A 15,961-nucleotide genomic window follows, 5' to 3' on the forward strand; every position below is an offset into this window, starting at 1 on the left:
TTTATCCCGGTTTATCCCGGTTTATTCCAGGTCTGGTCCCGGTCTGCAGCCTGGGCGTGCGTCAGGCCGGCAGGATGAACTTTGGGAAGGTTTTAACTCGTTTTAACTCGTTTTAACCTGGTTTATTCCAGGTCTGGTCCCGGTCTGCAGCCTGGGCGTGCGTCAGGCCGGCAGGATGAACTTTGGGAAGGTTTTAACTCGTTTTAACCCGTTTATTCCCGGTTTATTCCAGGTCTGGTCCCGGTCTGCAGTCTGGGCGTGCGTCAGGCCGTCAGGATGAACTTTGGGAAGGTTTTAACTCGTTTTAACTCGTTTTATCCCGGTTTATTCCAGGTCTGGTCCCGGTCTGCAGCCTGGGCGTGCGTCAGGCCGTCAGGATGAACTTTGGGAAGGTTTTAACTCGTTTTAACTCGTTTTATCCCGGTTTATTCCAGGTCTGGTCCCGGTCTGCAGCCTGGGCGTACGTCAGGCCGTCAGGATGAACTTTGGGAAGGTTTTAACTCGTTTTAACTCGTTTTATCCCGGTTTATTCCAGGTCTGGTCCCGGTCTGCAGCCTGGGCGTGCGTCAGGCCGGCAGGATGAACTTTGGGAAGGACGTGGCGTCGTTACGATTCTTCACCATCTGCGGTTTGCAGGAAGGCTACGAGCCGTTCGCCGTCAACATGAACCGCGACGTCACCATGTGGCTCAGCAAGAGGCTGCCGACGTTCGTCCCCGCGCCGCCGGAGCACCCGCACATCCAGGTGAGAAACCCCCGCACATCCAGGTGAGAAACCCCCGCATGTCCAGGTGAGAAACCCCCGCACATCCAGGTGAGAAACCCCCGCACATCCAGGTGAGAAACCCCCGCATGTCCAGGTGAGAAACCCCCGCACATCCAGGTGAGAAACCCCTGCACATCCAGGTGAGAAACCCCCGCACATCCAGGTGAGAAACCCCTGCACATCCAGGTGAGAAACCCCCGCACATCCAGGTGAGAAACCCCGCCCCTACAGGTGAGAAACCCCCGCACGTCCAGGTGAGAAACCCACCACAGGTGAGGCCCCGCCCCTACAGGTGAGAAACACCACCCCCTACAGGTGAGTCCCCGCCCACATCCAGGTGAGAAACCCCGCCCCTACAGGTGAGACCCATATACAGGCGAGACAATTGGGTATATTTACATTTTAAAATGTTCATCAATGTACAATATGGAGGATTTTTAGTGCCAAAATTAAATAAATGAATACATAATTAATTAATTAATTAAATGTGTCATTAATTAATTAAAATGGGAATTAAATATGACATTCATTAATTAAATGTGTCATTAATTAATTCAATACTGAAATAATTAAATATATTTTTTAACTTAAAATGAATTGTATTTTAATTAATTAATGACATATTTTAATTAATTTAATTATGTATTAATTATGCATGTATGAATTATGTATTAATTAATTTTATTTTATTTTATTTGTTTAATTTTGACACTAAAATGAATTGTATTTTAATTAATTAATGACATATTTAATTCCAATTTTAATTAATGACACATTTAATTAATGAATGATACATTTAATTCCCATTTAAATTAATTAATGAAACATTTAATTAATTAATGATATATTTCATTACCATTTTAATTAATTAATGATGTATTTATTTATTTAATTTTGACACTAAAAATCCTCCATAGTACAATCTCCCTCTACACAAAATAAAGTGAAATGAAATGAAAATGAAACGACACGCTCCCAATTTACTTGGACTCGTATGTATCTGCCAAATACTGAGCTGATGTCACCATGGAAACCACCGCTTCCTGTTGCAGGTGACCCGGACCGACGGCTCCGTGGACTCGTGTCCGTGTCTCAAGGTCGGCCAGAGGTCGTTCGGCTCCCAGAACAGCTGCAGCGACATCAGCTTCTACCGACTGAGCATGCCCGTGGAGGTGGCCGAGGCCCGGCCGGCAAACGGGGGCGTCTTCTCCCCCAACAGGGTGACCCAGTTTACCGAGTTCTTTACCGAGTTCTTTACCAAGTCTGTGGCGGAGCTAAGTAGCACTAAACTAGCTTAGCTAAGTAGCACAAAACTAGCTTAGCTAAGTAGCACAAAACTAGCTTAGCTAAGTAGCACGAAACGGGCTAGTTAAGTAGCACAAAACTAGCTTAGCTAAGTAGCACAAAAGTAGCTTAGCTAAGTAGCACAAAACGGGCTAGTTAAGTAGCACAAAACTAGCTTAGCTAAGTAGCACGAAACGGGCTAGTTAAGTAGCACAAAACTAGCTTAGCTAAGTAGCACGAAACGGGCTAGTTAAGTAGCACAAAACTAGCTTAGCTAAGTAACACAAAACTAGCTTAGCTAAGTAGCACAAAACTAGCTTAGCTAAGTACCACAACATGGGCTAGTTAAGTAGCACAAAACTAGCTTAGCTAGGTAGCACAAAATTAGCTTAGCTAAGTTGCACAAAACTGGCTTAGCTAAGTAGCACAAAACGGGCTAGTTAAGTAGCACAAAACTAGCTTAGCTCCGCGATATTAGCGAGACCTGATAGTTCCTTGTGTTCCTAACAGAGTTCTCGGTTTTCAGAGTTCAGGTTTAAACCAGACTAGTTAGTGGACCGCAGGCAGGTGGAAGCAGCAGCGGGATGACCAGAGGGGGGGGGGGGGACCGCAGGCAGGTGGAAGCAGCAGCGGGATGACCAGAGGGGGGCGGGGGGCGCAGCCCAGAACGAAAATGATGGCTATGAGAAACTTATGATAAATAAAAATGGAAAAGGAGAAGGGAGGAAGTGAAAATTTACTTGAAACAGGTGAAAATTGTCAAATAAGTTATTTTTCTGGTAATTACTCTTGTTTTAAGTGTAATGGGTTTTTTTCCTTTTGTCTCGAAATTTTGACTTTTTTCACAAAATTTTGACTTTTTCTCAACATTTCGACTTTTATCTCGAAATTTTAACTTTTTTCAAAAAATGTTCCCTTTTTTTCTCAACATTATGACTTTTTTCACAAAATTTTGACTTTTTCTCAACATTTCGACTTTTATCTCGAAACTTTCACTTTTTTCACAAAATTTTGACTTTTTTTCTCTACATTTCGAATTTTTTCACAAAATTATGACTTTTTCTCGACATTTTGACTTTTTTCTCAAAATTTTCAGTTTTTTAACAAAATTCTGACTTTTTTCTCAACATTTCGACTTTTTTTCACAAAATTTCCACTTTTTGTGGACATTTCGACTTTAATCTCGACATTTCGACTTTGGCAGATTTTTTACTTATTTCAAGTGAAAATTTACTTGAAACAGGTGAAAATTGTCAAATAAGTAATTTTTCCGGTAATGACTAGAAATAAGACAAATGTTCCTGGTAAGATTTGAACCAGTTCTTTATCAGTGGAAACGGATGATCTTCCTGCTACTCTGAACTTTACGGTGTTTTTTCTTCTCAGGATCTGGACGACTTTGAAACCGTGTCGGACTTTGAGGTTCTGATGAAGTCGCCTCCCGGTCCCAACGGCCCCGACAAGGACGAGTTCAACAACCACAAAGATTTCAGCCAGGAGAAGCCGTCCAAGCTGAAGCAGCGGTAAAACCTTCATCACATCTCTGTTTCTTCTACCGTCGTCTGAAAAGCTAAAGCTGTTTTTGCTCCGCCAGGTTCACGCTGAAGAGAAACAAACCCGACAACGGCGGCCCGGCGTCGGCTCGTCCGGCCGAGGAAACGGTGGCCGACGACCGGGACGGCTACGAATTCCTGACACAAGAGTCCACGGTAACGAATACCCGAATATACAGACCTTTAACGAGCTCAGAGACGACCGTATCAGTCTGAATATACAGACCTTTAACGAGCTCTTTTTCAAACTTGAATCTTGAAAAAGAGGGTTGTCTTATAATCAGGGTCGTCTTATACACTACAAAAACTCAAAATCTTACCAGGAATATTGGTCTTATTTCTAGTTAAAATGTCTCATTTTTAGTCAAAAAATCTCATTACACTTAAAACAAGACTCATCGCCAGAAAAATAACTTGTTATTTGACAATTTACACCTGATTCAAGTAAATTTTCACTTGAAATAAGTAGAAAAATCTGCCAGTGGAACAAGATTTATCTTCTCATTACAAGCAAAACAATCTTGTTCCACTGGCAGATTTTTCTACTTATTTCAAGTGAAAATTTACTTGAAACAGGTGAAAATTGTTGTTTTTTCCAGTGATGAGTCTTGTTTTAAGTGTAATGAGATTTTATTTGACTAAAAATGAGACATTTTAACTATAAATAAGACAAATATTCTTGTTAAGATTTAGAGTTTTTGCAGTGTAGCTTGTCACTCCCTCAGTTCTGCTACTCGGCCCGGATCTTCCCGGATCTTCCCGGATCTTCCAGGATCTAATGCTTGTTTCTCCTCCAGTTCTGCTACTCGGCCCGGATCTTCCAGGCTTTAATGCTTGTTTCTCCCTGACTCAGTTCTGCTACTCGGCCCGGATCTTCCCGGGCCAGGAGCCCGGCAGCGTCTGGGTGGGCTGGGTCACCTCCGACTTCCACCAGTACGACCCGGGATTCCAGCTGCACAAGGTCCGGACCGTCACCGTCACGCTGGGAGACGAGAAGGGGAAAGTCCACGAGAGGTGAGTCGTTGGTAAACCAGGAACCAGGACCAGAATAATATTATTTATATATATATATATATATATATATATATATATATATATATATATATATATATGTGTATATACATATATATATGACGCTGGGAGACGAGAAGGGGAAAGTCCACGAGAGGTGAGTCGTTGGGAGGAACCAGGACCAGAATAATGGTCTGGGCCCTCATCTATAAAGCTTGCTTGCGCAGAAAAAGCGCCTGAAAGTTGCGGAAGCCACCTTCTACGCAAATCCTCGGATCTAAAAAGAAAAAACTAACCGAAAAATCTGCTTATCTTTACGGCAAATCGGACCCTCCCGTAAGAATTTACTTAAGACACGGGGAACTGGCGAGGCAGAGTTTGAGGTGGTGAAATGAAGCCAGATTCATGTCATACTCTTAATAATGTCATCACACATCACAACATATATCAGACTTAAAATAATAAAATAATAAAATAATAAAATATAATAAAATAGCGCTGATCGTGTCCCTCTGTGTGTGAAGCTGTCAGTCAGGACTCTGGTGCTGCTGGAGCTGCAGCCTCTTCTTCACCCACCGCTTTAGGACAGAACAAATGAGGGGCCGCGTTTAGGGAGCCCCACGGAGCCCCTCATTTCTTCCCTAAAGGGACACAGATTTTTTTTCATATATATGAGTTTTACGCGCGCGTGAAACCTTTACGTGCAGGTGTATGGTGCCTAAATTAGGGTCCCGCGTTAAAACGACGCAGAGCCTACGGCGTAGGGTACGCGGCGACGCAGAACCATAAACCCGCCCTGAGCAGCTCTGAGGGGAGACGGGAGAGGAGGAGGGGGAGCGGGGGGTGAAGCGGGGCTGCGGGGCCGTTCTCGTATCGCTTTCATACAGTGTCTTGATAATTTGCAATTTAAGGCTGATCCTACCGTTAGTTTTTAAACTGTAAAAAGTAAGGGGAAAAAAACATGATTTTGAAAAGACGGGGGGACGTGTGCCCCCCTGTTGCGCCGGGGAACTCACGGCGTTTAGCGCAGCAACGGCGTGCTGCCACTCACTCGCTTTATTTTATTGTATACTATTTATATAGTTATTCTAACTTTTACTGTGACCACCAAATAATGTGATTTTCCTGTCCTCCACATCATCTACAAAAAAAAACCCAAATTTTTACTTCTAACTCGAGCTCACAGCCATACTGTAAAAAGGAGACAAATAATTTTTGGTCAGAATGTAGACATAGGTGTTGGGATTCATAAAATGTGACTTTGACAGGCGGGGTATGCACAAAATTTAAATGGGGGTGGCTAGAGCGTCGCCAATACCTGTCTCAGTCTTGACTGTAATGTAATCAAACGTTTTCTTCAAAAGAATCTCACTCTGTCTTCACACTGAGCTTACTCACTCATTTTAAGGAATATCTGAATAATTAAGATTGTCAGAATCTGCCGGGTTCTGTGTCTCTCACGATGTTTTTGTTTTTTGGCTACGAGCTACGGTTTTCTCACAAATCTGAGTGATTTGAGACCTTGTCAGAAGCCAAAATCTGGGTTTCTCTCACAGCCAAACCGGAAGGTTCTGAAGTCGAGGTTCTTGTTGCCGGGGCAACCAGAGCTCAGCTGCTGACTCATTCAGCCAGAACTGGTCACATGACTCAGTCAGTACAGACTTCGTCAAAGATACTCTATACAGAAGATAGCGCATTACCGTTACTGCCAATGGTATGAAATGGTATCCACTTCCTGTCTCCTAAGTGGGCGTGGTCGCCCACCCAGTACAAGATCATCGGATCAGTCTAATATTTTTTTTTCCTTCCAAAAATACTTCAATAATAACAATAACAGTATTATTAAGCAAAGAAGCAAGTTTTATTTTAGTTTTAAACTTAATTTCATCCGATGGGAAAACGACTTTAGCAGTTCTGCAGTGGCCGACGACTCTGAGCAGAGCTATGTATTATTATTATATTATATTATGCTACATGGTCTGGGCCGGTAGTTTGAGTGTGTTTCCTGTAGTTTATTGTAGTTTGTCTCCAGTACGAAGCGCAGCAGCTGCTACATGGTCTGGCCCGGTAGTTTGAGTGTGTTTCCTGTAGTTTATTGTAGTTTATTTCGTGAAAAAAGTTGAAACTTTGAGAAAAAAGTTGAAATTTTGATGAAAAAGTCGAGAAAAAAAAAGTTGAAACTTTGAGATAAAAGTTGAAATGTCAAAAACGCACGAAAGAACACGAAAAAACGCACGCACGAAAAACGCACAAAAAAATGCACGCGCGCACAAAAAAAAAACGCTCAAAAAAACGCACACACCCACAAAAAAACGCACGCACGCCCAAAAAAAACGCACACACGCACAAAAAAACACACAAAAAAATGCATGCATGCACAAAAAACCGCACAAAAAAACGCACGAAAAAATGCACGCATGCACAGAAAAAGGCACGCACGCACGGAAAGAGCAGCGTTCCTGGGCCGGGTGTGTTCTGACCCGTGTTTCCAGTAGTTTGAGTTTGTTCTGTAGTTTGTTCTGACCCGTAGTTTGTTTCCAGTACGAAGCGCAGCAGCTGCTACATGGTTTGGGCCGGTAGTTTGAGTGTGTTTCCTGTAGTTTATTGTAGTTTATTTCGAGAAAAAAGTTGAAACTTTGAGAAAAAAGTTGAAATTTTGATGAAAAAGTCGAAAAAAAAGTTGAAATTTTGAGAAAAAAGTTGAAATGTCAAAAACGCACGAAAGAACACGAAAAAACGCATGCACGAAAAACGCACAAAAAAATGCACGCGCGCACAAAAAATACACGCACGCACAAAAAAAACGCTCAAAAAAACGCACACACCCACAAAAAAACGCACACACGCACAAAAAAAGCGCAGCGTTCCTGGGCCGGGTGTGTTCTGACCCGTGTTTCCAGTAGTTTGTTCTGTAGTTTGTTCTGACCCGTAGTTTCTTCCCAGTACGAAGCGCAGCAGCTGCTACATGGTCTGGGCCGGTAGTTTGAGTGCGTTTCCTGTAGTTTATTGTAGTTTCTTCCCAGTACGAAGCGCAGCAGCTGCTACATGGTCTGGGCCGGTAGTTTGAGTGTGTTTCCTGTAGTTTGTTCTGTAGTTTATTGTAGTTTGTTTCCAGTACGAAGCGCAGCAGCTGCTACATGGTCTGGGCCGGAGAGAGCAGCGTTCCCGGCCAGGGCCGGAACAACGGCCTGGAGATCGGCTGTCTGGTGGACGTTAGCGGAGGATTCCTGAGCTTCACGGCCAACGGGAAGGAGCTCAGCACCTTCTACCAGGTAAACAAACTACCAGCTAAACAAACTACCAGCTAAACTAACTACCAGCTAAACTAACTACCAGCTAAACAAACTACCAGCTAAACTAACTACCAGCTAAACTAACTACCAGCTAAACAAACTACCAGCTAAACAAACTACCAGGTAAACAAACTACCAGCTAAACAAACTACCAGCTAAACAAGCAACTTCTACACTGCAAAAAATAATATTTGTCTTATTTCTCATTAAAATGTCTAATTTTTAGTCAAAAAAATCTCATTACACTTAAAACAAGACTCATTACCAGAAAAATAACTTATTTGACAATTTTCACCTGTTTCAAGTAAATTTTCACTTGAAATAAGTAGAAAAATCTGCCAGTGGAACAAGATTTATCTTCTCATTACAAGCAAAAAAAATCTTGTTCCACTGGCAGATTTTTCTACTTATTTCAAGTGAAAATTTACTTGAAACAGGTGAAAATTGTTGTTTTTTCCAACGACATTTGGACTTTTTTCTCAAAATGTCAACTTTTTTCTCGAATCTCGACTTTTTTTCTCTACATTTTGAATTTTTTCTCAAAGTTTTGACTTTTTTTAAGTGAAAATTTACTTGAAACAGGTGAACATTTTTTTTCCAACAACATTTCGACTTTTTTTCTTGAAATTTTGTGAAAAAAGTTGAAATGTCGACTAAATTTAGTTTTATTGTTTTATTTGACAATTGTAAACCTGTTTCAAGTCAATTTTCACTTGAAATGTCTCTAACTCCTTTCTTTTAATTGTGATGTGAGCCCTGTTAGGGACGAGTGTTGAAAATTAGCAATCGCCTTAAACACTATGATTCAGGCATCAGATAGCCATTTATGTCTGTCTATGTTTCCTGTATCTGTCCCTTCCAAATAAACAAATGAAATAAGTAGGAAAATCTGCCAGTGGGACAAGATTTATCTTCTCATTACAAGCAAAAAAATATTTTTCTACTGGCAGATTTTTCTACTTATTTTAAGTGAAAATCTACTTGAAACCGGTGAAAATTGTTGTTTTTTCAAGTGATGACTCTTGTTTTAAGTGTAATGATAATGTCTAAAAATGAGACATTTTAACTAGAAATAAGACAAATATTCCTGGTAAGATGTTGAGTTTTTGCAGTGTTGATATGTTATATGTTTCAAATTTTCTTAAATATGAAGTCAGTGCCAGTTTGGAAACTTTTTATTTACACAGAAACATAATTTTTTGTTTGAAATTGTTTGTTGCAAATAAAACCTGTCTTCCAATTCATTGCATTTTTAGCCTAGTTATTTTTGTGGTAAAAGTATCGTATCGGTACTCGGTATCGGCGAGTACACAAATTAAAATACGGTACTCGTACTCGATGTGTAAAAAATAGTATCAGGGAAATCCCAAGGTTTTCTATTTCTACTTGAGCAGCGAACTAAGCGCCGTCTCCCCGGCAGGTGGAACCGGGAACCAAACTGTTCCCGGCCGTGTTTGCCAAAGCCACGAGTCCCAGCGTCTTCCAGTTCGAGCTGGGACGGGTCAAGGTGAGGACACGCTAGCATACACGCTAATATACACGCTAACATACACGCTAACATACACGCTAACATACAAGCTAACATACACGCTAACACACACGCTAACACACACGCTAGCATACACGCTAGCATACACGCTAACATACACGCTAGCATACACGCTAACATACACGCTAACATACACGCTAGCATACACGCTAACACACACGCTAACATACACGCTAACATACACGCTAGCATACACGCTAACATACACGCTAACATACACGCTAGCATACACGCTAACATACACGCTAGCATAATGCTAACATACACGCTAACATACACGCTAGCATACAGGCTAACATACACGCTAGCATACACGCTAGCATACACGCTAACATACACGCTAGCATACACGCTAACATACACGCTAGCATACACGCTAACATACACGCTAGCATACACGCTAACATACACGCTAACATACATGCTAACATACACGCTAACACACACGCTAGCATACACGCTAACATCCATGCTAACATACACGCTAGCATACACGCTAACACACAAGCTAACATACACGCTAACATACACGCTAACATACACGCTAGCATACACGCTAGCATACACGCTAGCATACACGCTAACATACACGCTAGCATACACACTAGCATACACGCTAACATACACGCTAGCATAAACGCTAACATGCATGCTAGCATACACGCTAGCATACACGCTAACATACACGCTAACATACATGCTAACATACATGCTAACACACACGCTAACATACACGCTAACATCCATGCTAACATACACGCTAGCAGAAGAGCTAGCGCCGGTTGCTAAACCCCGTCGTTGTTTTCTTGTCTTCTCTAGAACGCGATGCCTCTCTCCGCCGGACTGTTTAAGAGCGAGAGGAGGAACGTCGTCCCCCAGTGTCCCCCCCGTCTCCACGTCCAGTTCCTGACGCCCGTCGTGTGGACCCGCGTCCCCAACCACGTCCTGCAGGTAGCTGTTAGCTGCTAGCACCAACCACGTCCTGCAGGTAGCCGTTAGCTGCTAGCACCAACCACGTCCTGCAGGTAGCCGTTAGCCGCTAGCACCAACTCCTGGTCCCCAACCACGTCCTCCAGGTAGCCGTTAGCCGCTAGCACCAACCACGTCCTCAGGGTAGCCGATTAGCCGTTAGCACCAACCACGTCCTCAGGGTAGCCGTTAGCCGTTAGCACCAACCACGTCCTCAGGGTAGCCGTTAGCCGTTAGCCTTCCCTGTCGGAGAGACTTTGTCGTGCTTGTTTTAACTCTTTGTTATGGAGGATTTTTTTGTGCTAAAATTGGATTTAAATATGTAATTAATTAATTAATTAAATGTGTCTTTAATTAATTAAATGTGTAATTTATTAATTAATTATATAAATGTGTCATGAATGAATTAAAATACAATTCATTTTAATTAAAAACATATTTGTATTAGTATATAGTATTCAGTATTTAATTAATTATTCCAGTATTTAATTAAATAATGACACATTTAATGAAGGAATGATAGATTTAATTCCCATTGTAATTAATTAATGACACATTTAATTAATTAATGATATATTTAATTCCCATTTTAATTAATTAATGATGTATGTATTATTTGTTTAATTTTGGGACAAAAGTTCCTCCATACTTTGTTGCCGTCACATTCAGAAAGCACGACATAAAGAAACTAAACTAAACTACTAAACTAAACTACTAAACTAAACTAAACTAAATTACTAAACTAAACTACACTAAACTAAACTACTAACTAAATTAAACTAAATTAAACTACTAAACTAAACTAAACTACTAAACTAAACTAAACTACTAAACTAAACTAAACTACTAAACTAAACTACTAAACTAAACTAAATTAAACTACTAAACTAAACTACTAAACTAAACTACTAACTAAATTAAACTAAATTAAACTACTAAACTAAACTAAATTACTAAACTGAACTAAACTAAACTACTAAACTAAACTAAATTAAACTACTAAACTAAACTACTAAACTAAACTAAATTACTAAACTAAACTACTAAACTAAACTACTAAACTAAACTAAACTACCAAACTAAACTAAACTACTAAACTAAATTAAACTAAATTAAACTACTAAACTAAACTACTAAACTAAACTAAACTAAACTACCAAACTAAACTAAACTACTAAACTAAACTACTAAACTAAACTAAATTAAACTACTAAACTAAACTACTAACTAAACTAAACTACCAAACTAAACTAAACTACTAAACTAAACTAAACTACCAAACTAAACTAAACTACTAAACTAAACTACACTAAACTAAACTACTAACTAAACTACACTAAACTAAACTACTAACTAAACTAAACTACTAAACTAAACTAAACTAAATTAAACTACTAAACTAAACTACTAAACTAAACTAGGTAACACTTTACAATAAGGGTCCCTTAATTAACGTTAGTTAATGCATTATTAAGCATTAATTAACAGTTTAATAATAGTTAAATAACCATTATTATGTATTACTTAACATTAATTAGCATATTAGTTAATGCATTAATAAACAGTTAGTTAATGCATTATTAAGCATTAATTAACAGTTTAATAATAGTTAAATAACCATTATTATGTATTACTTAACATTAATTAGCATATTAGTTAATGCATTAATAAACAGTTAATTAATGCATTATTAAGCATTAATTAACTGTTTAATAATAGTTAAATAACCATTATTATGTATTACTTAACATTAATTAGCATATTAGTTAATGCATTAATAAACAGTTAATTAATGCCTACTGCTCAGAGTTAATTAATACATTAGTAAGCATTAATAAACGTTACATGATGTAATTATTTATCCTTATGTATGCATTACTTAGTATAAAGTAATACATTAGTTAATACATAAGTAAAACGTTAATAAGGTCCCTAGTAATCATTTACTAATGGTGTTTATTTGGAGTGAATATGCATTAAGTAACAGCTACCTAATACATCTAGTAATCATTCGCTAATGGTGTACATGTTTACTGGATGGGCATTATTAAACAACTATTTAGAGTCTTAAGTAATCATTTCCTAATGGTGCTGTGTATGTTATAAGGTAGCTTACCTGACCTTATGAACGGTAACCTGACATAAACCTTAATAAATGTATAGGAGTGGCTCATAACCATTACTTAACCATTAGTAAAGGCTTGCTGGACCCTTATTGTAAAGTGTAACACATGTATCCCTTAGGTAACACATTATTAATGCTTAACTGCTTCATAAGCATTACTTAACCATAATTAACCATTAGTAAATACTATTCTGGACCCTTATTGTAAAGTGTAACACATTTATCCCTTAGGTAACACATTATTAATGCTTAACTGCTTCATAAGCATTACTTAACCATAATTAACCATTAGTAAAGGCTTGCTGGACCCTTATTGTAAAGTGTAACACATTTATCCCTTAGGTAACACATTATTAATGCTTAACTGCCTCATAAGCATTACTTAACCATAATTAACCATTAGTAAATACTATTCTGGACCCTTATTGTAAAGTGTAACACATTTATCCCTTAGGTAACATTATTAATGCTTAACTGCCTCATAAGCAGTAGGCATTAATTAACTGTTTATTAATGCATGAACTAATATGCTAATTAATGTTAAGTAATACATAATAATGGTTATTTAACTATTATTAAACTGTTAATTAATGCTTAATAATGCATTAACTAACGTTAATTAAGGGACCCTTATTGTAAAGTGTTACCCTAAACTACACTAAACTAAACTACTAACTAAACTAAATTAAACTACTAAACTAAACTAAACTACTAAACTAAACTACTAAACTAAACTACACTAAACTAAACTACCAAACTAAACTACACTAAACTAAACTAAATTAAACTACTAAACTAAACTACACTAAACTAAACTACTAACTAAACTAAACTACTAAACTAAACTACACTAAACTAAACTACTAACTAAAATAAACTACTAAACTACACTAAACTAAACTAAACTACTAAACTAAACTACTAACTAAACTAAACTACTAAACTAAACTACACTAAACTAAACTAAACTACTAAACTAAACTACACTAAACTAAACTACTAACTAAACTAAACTAAACTACTAAACTAAACTAAATTAAACTACTAAACTAAACTACTAACTAAACTAAACTACTAAACTAAACTAAATTAAACTACTAAACTAAACTACTAAACTAAACTAAATTAAACTACTAAACTAAACTAAATTAAACTACTAAACTAAACTACTAAACTAAACTACTAAACTAAACTAAACTACTAAACTAAACTACACTAAACTAAACTACTAACTAAACTAAACTAAATTAAACTACTAAACTAAACTAAACTACTAAAGTAAACTACACTAAACTAAACTAAACTACTAACTAAACTAAACTAAACTAAACTACTAAACTAAACTAAATTAAACTACTAAACTACTAAACTAAACTAAACTTTTCCTTCTCGTGTGGTTTGTTTTTATTATCTATCTGTATAATATTATAAACTAAACTAAACTGTGTTTTTATTTCAGGTTTCTTGGTACTAACTAAACTAAACTAACTAAACTAAACTTTTCCTTCTCGTGTGTTTTTATTCCAGGTTTCCTCGTCCCGCGTCAGCGACCGTCTGGGCTGGCTGGTCCAGTGTTTGGATCCGCTGCAGTTCATGTCGTTACACATCCCTGAGGAGAACAGGTGAGTGACAGGTGACCCTGGCCCCGCCCCCTTCCCATGACCCCGCCCCCGTGCCCATGGCCCCGCCCCCTTCCCATGACCTTGCCCCCGTCCTCATGGCCCCGCCCCCTTCCCTGGCCCCGCCCTCTTCTACCTGTTATATATTAATGTGTCTTAGTGCAGGAGAGAACCAAAACAATCGTTCAGTTTGTGATACAAGCATGAACTTTGGTACAAATAACCAAAGGCATTCCAAAAATAATTGGACGTGGAGCCATCGTGAATTTTCAAAATGGCTGCCATGGGCGCCATTTTGAAAATTCACGATGGCTCCACGTCCAGATTTTTTGGGGATAGAGAAAAAAAAAGAGGAAAAAAAAGACAAGAGTAAACAATGAAAAAAGAGAAATAAAATATGGAAAAAAGAGGAGAAAAAGAGAAAAAAGAGGAAAAAAAGATAAAAAATAGGAAAAAAGAGAAATAAAATATGGAAAAAAGAGGAAAAAAATAGAAAAAAAGAGGAGAAAAAGAGAAAAAAAGAGGAAAAAAAGAAAAAAAGAGGAGAGAAAGAGGAGAAAAATATGGAAAAAAGAGGAAAAAATATTTTAAAAAAAATAGGAAAAAAGAGGAGAAAAAGATGAAAAAAGAGGAAAAAAATATGGAAACAAGAGGAAAAAAAGAAAAAAACATGAAAAAAAGAGGAGAAAAAGATGAAAAAAGAGGGAAAAAGAGAATAAAAGAGCATTTTTAAAAATGGCTGCCATGGGCGCCATGTTGAAAATTCACGATGGCTCCACGTCCAGATCTTTTGGGGAAACCTTTGGCTGTTTGTACCAAATCTCATGCTTTTATCACAAACTGAACGATTCCTACACATTTTATAGCTAAACAGCTGGACTATGTGTCTGTTATGTCTCCGTCCTCGTCCCCAGGTCGGTGGACGTACTGGAGCTGTCGGAGCAGCCCGAGCTGCTAACGTTCCACCACCACACGCTCAGACTTTACTCTGCCGTCTGCGCGCTGGGAAACAACCGGGTGGCGCACGCGCTCTGCTCGCACGTGGATGAGTCGCAGCTGCTAGCGGCTATCGAGAACAAGTACCTGCCAGGTAACGAGCTAACGGGGCTAATGGGGCTAATAACAGCTGCTAACGGGGCTAACAACAGCTGCTAACGGGGCTAATAACAGCTGCTAACGGGGCTAACGGGGCTAATAACAGCTGCTAGCAGCTATCGAGAACAAGTACCTGCCAGGTAACGAGCTAACGGGGCTAACGGGGCTAATAACAGCTGCTAACGGGGCTAACGGGGCTAACAACAGCTGCTAACGGGGCTAACAATAGCTGCTAACGGGGCTAATAACAGCTGCTAACGGGGCTAACAACAGCTGCTAACGGGGCTAATAACAGCTGCTAACGGGGCTAACGGGGCTAATAACAGCTGCTAGCAGCTATCGAGAACAAGTACCTGCCAGGTACGAGCTAACGGGGCTAACGGGGCTAATAACAGCTTCTAACGGGGCTAACGGGGCTAACAACAGCTGCTAACGGGGCTAACAACAGCTGCTAACGGGGCTAATAACAGCTGCTAACGGGGCTAACGGGGCTAATAACAGCTGCTGGCGGCCATAGAGAACAAGTACCTGCCAGGTAACGAGCTAACGGGGCTAACAGGGCTAATAACAGCTGCTAACGGGGCTAACGGGGCTAACGGGGCTAATAACCGCAGCTAATAATCACGGCTAATATCCGCAGCTAATAACCGCTGCTAATAACCGCAGCTACCTTTTTCTCTATAGCTGATATAACATGA

The 15,961-nt window shown here is 39.1% G+C and overlaps 1 protein-coding gene across 1 annotated transcript in view; it reads left to right on the top strand.

The window, feature by feature from the left end:
* The window catches only part of ryr2a (ryanodine receptor 2a (cardiac)), a 267,704-nt gene that overhangs the window by 94,955 nt on the left and 156,788 nt on the right, over positions 1–15,961 (top strand). Inside the window, 10 exon segments of the mRNA XM_061709313.1 lie at positions 536–744; positions 1,818–1,985; positions 3,436–3,572; positions 3,644–3,758; positions 4,456–4,616; positions 7,729–7,885; positions 9,327–9,413; positions 10,275–10,406; positions 14,077–14,171; positions 15,083–15,258. Coding sequence (XP_061565297.1) covers positions 536–744; positions 1,818–1,985; positions 3,436–3,572; positions 3,644–3,758; positions 4,456–4,616; positions 7,729–7,885; positions 9,327–9,413; positions 10,275–10,406; positions 14,077–14,171; positions 15,083–15,258 — 1,437 coding nt within the window.

The sequence above is a fragment of the Cololabis saira genome, chromosome 19, assembly GCF_033807715.1.
Source record: "Cololabis saira isolate AMF1-May2022 chromosome 19, fColSai1.1, whole genome shotgun sequence".
Lineage (NCBI taxonomy): Eukaryota > Metazoa > Chordata > Actinopteri > Beloniformes > Belonidae > Cololabis > Cololabis saira.